Source organism: Morone saxatilis, unplaced genomic scaffold (assembly GCF_004916995.1).
Source record: "Morone saxatilis isolate NCDOM2014 unplaced genomic scaffold, NCSU_SB_2.0 Contig4, whole genome shotgun sequence".
In the NCBI taxonomy this organism is placed as follows: Eukaryota; Metazoa; Chordata; class Actinopteri; family Moronidae; genus Morone; species Morone saxatilis.
The window spans coordinates 12,126,802-12,134,162 of NW_023339984.1; the positions used below are offsets into that span (position 1 = coordinate 12,126,802).

Sequence of the window (7,361 nt, forward strand, 5' to 3'; positions counted from 1 at the left end):
TTTCAGTCTTTTGGGGAGCCAGGCGTTTCAAACGGCCTCGTGATGGATTATGTCGGGGGGGCAGGGGGGGTTGACGGGTTCTTTGTTATTGTCCAGGATCTGTGAAGTACATCTGACAAGTTTAGTCAGGCTTGAGTTTATTGTCTTTGTCATAATTGTCCATGTTCAGAAAAGTCTTTGTGACCGTTGGGGGGGGGGGTATAAATGTCAAACGTTTGTTGTCCAGAGGAGACAAGGTTCTTGGTTTTAATAGTTCGTGAGGTTTCCGTAGCAATAAAAAGGTTCGCTGCACAGTTCTTCAGTTTGTTATGCAAATTGACAGCGCAAGGATAAAAGGTGGACAAAAGTAATCCAGCAGAATGTGCCTTTGTAAAAAAATGTAATCCAGAGAACTAGTCAAAACGAGAGGGTCATCATCTTGAGTGTATTTGCTGCCGTGAATGTGACTGCACTCGCATGAAATCGTATGAGGTGCGAGGGCGAAGTCGTGGGTGAAAGAGATGCTTGTAGAGATAAATAAACAACAGCAGCCGCCCATCTGCCAGCTCCACAGCAAACGCAGGATATCAGGACTTTCCTGGCAAAACATCCACTGAGTCACACTTGAGCGTGCTGACAGTGTGGCTGCAGAGGAAGGGAGGCGATGATCTGTTGAGTAAATCCAGCTCTCAGTGTTGGTGATCAATGTCACTGTGCACCCACAAAAATCTGCATAATGTGTGTCAGATTACTTGTCCTTGGCATTGTGTCCTTTGGAAAGCGGAACTGGTGCAGAGTTCTCTTATGAACGGCAATGTTGAGCATGTCGACATGTCGTCTTTAAGTGCACAGCTGAATGATGGAAGTCGCTTTTTAAATAAGGCCAGCTCGTAAAGGCAGAGGACGCCGGTCGGCCTGGCGAGCTCAAACAATAACAGCGTTCCAGGTCTTGAAGTGTCCGTATCATCACGTCACAGAAAGACTCTTAATCGTCACGTGTCAGCAGATTATTTCAGTTGTCAGTTCGAGTGTCTTTAAAGCTTAAAAACCCCAAACGGTGATCGTGTAAACACTCGAGCTCGGATCACTGAATGGGTTATAGCAGGGGTTCTCAGACCAACGTCATAACTCCACCCAACAAGCAGGGGGCGGTGTGGGGTTGAAGGCAGAGGTAAAAACAAAACTGGAGGGCCGAAGAGTTCTGCCTTTTCTCCGAGCTGCACTTTGCTTTTGGAGGACGGAGACACGGATCTTGGAGGACGACACTTTGAGACGGTGCTCGTCCTCAAAATGGCAGATGGGAGAGGCGGGGAGACGGGGGGGGAGGCGATGCGGAGCGTTCGACACCCTCCCCTTCCCTCTTGCCCCATCATTCATCACCGCCGCACAGCGCAGTACAGTCCAGTCCGGTTCAGATCGGCAAGCAGGCTTCCAACCCCTGAGGCTGGGTTTCCATGACAACTGTGCGCTGCTGCAGTTACCATGGCTGCCACTGCGGTCTGTGGCGGTCTGCTGCGAGCTCCAGTTCCTGCTGGCTCAGCACGCCGCTGGAGGGGTAACAAGGGAGGCCTCGCAGGCTCGGGCTTTACTCAGTGCCATGGGGTTGCAGACTCTGGGGCTAATTCAGGTACCAGCGACGCACTTGGGCATAGCGGGACAGGAGTTGTAGGAGAAGTAGGAGGAGGAGTGGAGGAGGTGTTGGTGTTGGTGGTGGTGGTAGTAGTACGCAGCAGGTACCATTAGGGGCAATGGAAGAGGCATGGGCACCTTCATAACAAAGCAATCAATGGGGTTTTAAACAGCAATCACACCATAAATATATATAGTGAGAGAGAAGCGTTCATGATGGGATACAAAGGCAAAGGATGAAGAGTGAGGGGACAAAGAGGGAGAGAGAGAGAGAGAGGGGCAGTGTGAAAGGAGCCAGCGAGGGAGCAGAGAGAATGAAAACAGGGGGGAAAGAAACAGCAGAAACAAGCCCTGATGCATCTCTACACACACTGTCAGGGTCCTTTACTCATGCAAACCCACAAACACACATGTACAGTACAGATGAAAGAGACACGTGCTGATGATGACGTCAACAGTATAGCAGCTCCCCAGCAAATCTAAATTAGATACTGTAGATAAGAAAGAGCTCAATGTAATGTACGGTTGTGTGCAGCTGACTGTAGGGTTACAATTCTCTGCGGTATATTTGTGTGGAAATGATGTAAAAACTGATTGCTTTTTTTAAATTTAAAGAAGGCGAAACCGCTTGCGATGGCATAAAACGTAATAATCTGGTCGCATACAACGACCCTGACACACGATGTGCAAAGATTTGAGCTGACTAAGGCAGACTGATCGCAGTCGACCACCGAGGGTTAAAACAGCGATCGATAATGTGCTTGGTGTGTCGAATCCTGAAGTTGAATGTTTTTCTTCCTCACTTCCTCCCTCACACACACACACACGAACAGTGATATGGAAACATGCACTTTCTGCAGCACGGACGTCTAACTTAACAGAACACAAACATAAACACTTAACATTACTCAGCAGGGACCGGACAGACAGACGAGGGGTGTGTGTAAGAGATCATCTAAGTGAATTAGGCAGTTATGAAATATTAGTTGCATTAAATGCAGATGGAAGAGATTAGTTCATTTCTATTAACCCCAGGACTCAAATCCAACTCAACCCCCTGTTCGTTCACCTAAGAGCTTTTGTAAAATCCTCCAACTGAGTAATCTGTTGAGCATTTAAAAGGTTAAAAGGATGGAGAAAGAGAGAGTATACAGAGTTAGAATTGAAAAGATAAAATCTCTGCAGGAGCCAAACGTTGGGGTTGTGTTGGTTTCAAGTGACCCTTCCTTACTTGTTCTTGCGAACTACACATGCTTTTATATGAATGAGGATGCAGGTTAGTGGGAGACAGAGCAAAGACCCGGGCACCCCCACCCTCTCAGGGACCTTACCTCCTCCAGACGGCCCTCGCTGTTCTCTGGCTCAGCCCCAGAGGGTGGCTGCTGGGCCATGGAGCTCTCTGTGTCTGGTTCCACCTCGGTCACGGCGGCAGTGCTGGGCTCCGACACCTCCCTGCAGGGGGGAGACACAGTTGGGGTGAGGAGGGAAGGGTGAGTGGGTGGTAGAAAATAGGATTTCACTGTAAAGACTTTCTGAGAGCTCAGGGTCAACCCTGGTCGGTGAGAGTGTCTGGTTTTACCGTATCTCACCCGGTGATAAGCTTGTTATATTCGTCAGCATTTGTGTTATAGTGTGGGAATTGACATTTCATATTATGAATCAGAGTAAAATCATCTGTCTTTTATCAAACAGTGGTTTCGTTTGAGCAGCAAAGCACAGCCACATATTGTTAGAAGTCACTGATAACGAGCTCAATCGTATACTCAATCACTATGAAGACATGGCCCAGCAGCACCTTACGTGTGCGCTTTCTGACAACGTATGTGTGAGTGGGTGTGTTGACAGGAAGACGACCTGAAAGAAATACCAGTATCATGAGTTTCGGTTCAGATTTTCAACAGCTTGCTTCGGTTTTAATTCATTATGTTTGAAGAAACCGCATTACATTTATTACTTAGTATGAGTCAAACTCTGACTGAGCTGGTGAATCTCAATTGTGAGGTTTTGAGGTTTTTCTTCATCTTATGTGATAATAAATTGAATATGTTTAGGTTTTGGAGTGTTGTCAGACAAAACAAGCAGTTTTAGAAGATCGTAGACATTTTTCACAGTTATTTTACAATGATAAATCAAAAACTGAATCAAGAAAGCAATCAGCAGATTAATGAGTAAAGAAAGTAACCATTAAAACACTGGGAAGAGTCAGAGGAAGGGTGCTGGGGGGGGGCAGTGATCTGGGTCACTCCTGCTATAAATAACTCACCAGCTAATGGACACCCAGAGTCACAAACACACCTCAAACTAACTCATAGTTCAAGACACACCACACTCACAACCGACTCCAAGTGTGTGGTCTTCATCTGAACCATGCTGGGTCATTATCGGAAGAAAAAAAAACCCAACTCTAAGCCAGCCAATGAGAGCTATGCTTTGTTGTTACTATGAGTCAGACCTCACACAGCTTAAAGCTTTTCCCACACATTGTTTTGTATTAATTTTCTTATCGAAGACAGTGCAAAACCAAGCAGATGTCATTATTATATTTTTAGCTACCCCCTCAACTTCTCCTGCCAGCGTTATCAAAAGTCTCCTCCTCTGCCTCCATGTGATGACACAGGCACAGAGTTAGCACCCTGTAGGTGGGAGAATCACATCCTCCAGCATCCTTCTCTCCGTGCACTCCTTCTCCTCTATTGTTTGATCCATTACATGATGCTTTGCATTTCCTAGTTTAGATTCTCAGAGGAAAAGGGAGAAAATAATACATTATAACATTTTTTCCTGTTTTGATAAAGAAATGTTTGGCAGGTGCAAATCACAATCTCTGCTGATTATTTTGTCGCTAGTTCAATCAGTGATTTCTTCACGAGTTACTGCAGAGAATTCCTGAATTCAAAGCAAAAAGGAGCACAGTCAGTAGTGCATGTGATGAATTGTTGTTCCTCTTTTAATCTGCTGATTAGTTCAGAAAACAGAAAGGGCACAATCACAATTGCCTCAAGCCCAAGGTAACGTCTTTAAATATGTAAAAACGATTCATTTTAATATGATGGAAGTCAAGGATGAGCAGCATTTAAGGTGGAATGCACTGAACTAATTATTTCCTGTCGATTGCTTAATCTATGCAATCGACTGATTGTAGCAGCGATTAGTCAAGTGACCTCCAAGATGAAGGTGGTAGTTGGCCAATTCGATCCCCTGAAGAATCTTTCCGGCTCAAACGCCGAGTCACCTTCATCAAAAGTCACGTCTACAACAAGGTGCTGCGCCGTTTGTTTTGAATGTAAACAGTAAAAAAAAAAAAAAAAGATGTTCTTCACTTTCCTTCCAGCCTGATGGCAACAACTGTAAAAGAAAAATCTCTCTCACTTGCTTATAATGCCTCACTGGACCAGCTCAGGCAACCAAACATCAGCTTTTCTCCTTCTCTGTGACCTGTAACTCCGCAGAGTGTATTTCAGAAGAGGGACTGTAATGTTCGTCTCTGTACTACTGAAATCTACAGAGCGTTAGGAGAGCCTTTTTAACCTCCTTCTCTGGAGATTAGTCACTGGCAGGAGTGTAGGCAGGAGGACAGCAGTTTCCCCTCCTCCACGCCACACTGATTCTCCTCATTTGCCCTAGGTGTGGATGTCATTGTGTATGTGTGGGTGGCTCTTTAGCCGAGGCCAGAGACACACCTGCACGGGCTATAAAGGGAGACAGATGTCAACTGGAAACACAACCCCTTAGGATCAGGAGAAGAGAGACAAGACCAGAGGTGATGTAATGAATGAAAGAAGTAATGAGTGACTAACTGTGTGTCTACCCGACGCTTGGCTTTTTCTTTTCAAATAACAGCCTTGAAGCTCTCTTGCCCTGCTTTTCAAAGAGCTTTGTATTCATATGACTAGGCTGGAATGAGGAAGCACATCGAAGCTTCAGCTTGAACCTGAAAAACAACATCAAATTTGTTTTTAAACGTCCCATAAAATAAATCCATTACGTTCGGTTAAACTTCTCGAAAACCTGACAAAAAGTGACCGTGAGTGCGGCACGAGCCGAGGCGTCGATTCTCATTCGTGGCAGCTCAACAGAATTAGTGAAATAGGGTCCTAATCAGCTAACTGGGCTCATAAAGTGGACCAAAACATTGCCACTCGTCAAATCGGACATGTAGTCAGTTCCCAGGGGACGAGGGTGTGAGTGCCGGTGCCAGCTGGGAGAATTATATCACACCATAAGGGCCCATTCACACTGACTGTACAACTAACAGATGTCTGCTTTAATGATCTCCCCTGACAACAGTGAGATCATTAACAGCTACAGCCACACAAACCCAAAAATACAAATACAGTCCTCTCTGGGACAGACAACCAAGACACTGAGGTTTTTACGAAATAACAAAATGTATATTCTGAATTAAGAAAAATCCACATCTTGTTAAACGTTAAAGGAGCGAGAGAGGTGAAGAAATCACTGTCCATTACGAATTTCACAATCACACCATGAAATCTGAGCCTATTATTTATTTATCAACGTGTTCCTTCAGTGTGAAGCTATTTTAGGCACTGGACACAGAAAGGAGACCCCCTTCCCCCTCTAAATTATCTCCCCTGCTCCTTCTTCACTCAACAAAAGGCTCTCACCGACATCCCCACCCCCGGTCTCCTCCTCACATGGGCGAACATGTAACACGCTCATAACCAGGCCAATGTGAACTGATGACATGATATTTAACAGGCAGCAGCAGCCAAAAAAAAAAAAAAAAGGGGGGGGAGCTGTTAACCAAACCAGCATCGTAACGAAGAGCCGGTTTCACGACAGACCGACACCGGATAACGTGTCCCCGATGCTTTGCAGATAAGGTGGTGTAAAAGTACAAGCAGCAACCTGAAGCCTTGAGTCGCCCTCTGGCTCACTCTTACCCGTTTTTGTTGCCTTCGGACAGCATTATGGCCGGCCTTGAGAGGGAACCCCCGGGGATGAAAGATAACCCGCAGTCGCTGGTGGTTTTTCCCGGTCAGGCGTGGGGGTGAAAGCGGGGACGCGGGTAAAAAAAACAATCCCGTCGCGGTTGTTTTCTGCTGCTGAGAGCCGTGCACTGCGTCGGTATCAGGGATGCAATGCATGCATGACGGCCATGTTGGCTAGCGAGACGAGCGTCAAGTCTACCGGAGTGGAAACAAAAATATGTTCCGGTCAATGATTTCCAAAATAAAAGCTCTGCCGTGACGCTCAAAGGCGCAGCGCGTCCCGAAAGTATAACCCGAGAAAATCAGTGATCGATTAAAAAACAAAAAAGGAGAATGGAAGTACGGTTAATGCTGCGAGCAATAAGGGGGGAAATCGAGAAATAGGCAGCAGGAAAAGAGAGCGGACGGACAGAGGACCGTGGTGTGAAGGCACGCCTTTTTTTCCCTCCAAAGAGGAAACAGCAGGCAGCCACGCGCTTGTGGGGCTGCCAGCATTGGCGGCTGAGACCAAGAAATACAACCTGCTATATTTGTATGTAGAGAGAGAGAGAGAGAGAGAGAGAGAGGGCAGAGAGAGAGAGAGAGAGAGTGAGAGAGAGAAGTGGGGGGGTGTTTTTATTTTATTTTACAACCCCTTTAATGAAGAGACCCTGTCAGCTCTGTGTGACCAATGTTTTTACAAATTATACACAACAATGTTAATTTATTTTGCATCCTTCATGTGACTGGTCACTTTATTGCAAGCATAGCAGAGTTGTGTGTTTTATACAACACAAATATAATATAATAATATAATAT

General features: G+C 45.8%; 1 protein-coding gene across 1 annotated transcript in view; it reads right to left on the minus strand.

Annotated features, from left to right (window-relative positions):
* The window catches only part of acin1b (apoptotic chromatin condensation inducer 1b), a 20,060-nt gene that overhangs the window by 8,298 nt on the left and 4,401 nt on the right, over window positions 1-7,361 (minus strand). The window contains exons 6-7 of the mRNA XM_035675765.1: window positions 6,516-6,611; window positions 2,940-3,060 (exon numbers count right to left, since the gene is read on the minus strand). Of these exons, the coding sequence (XP_035531658.1) occupies window positions 2,940-3,060; window positions 6,516-6,611 (217 nt within the window). The remainder of the gene's footprint in view (window positions 1-2,939; window positions 3,061-6,515; window positions 6,612-7,361) is intronic.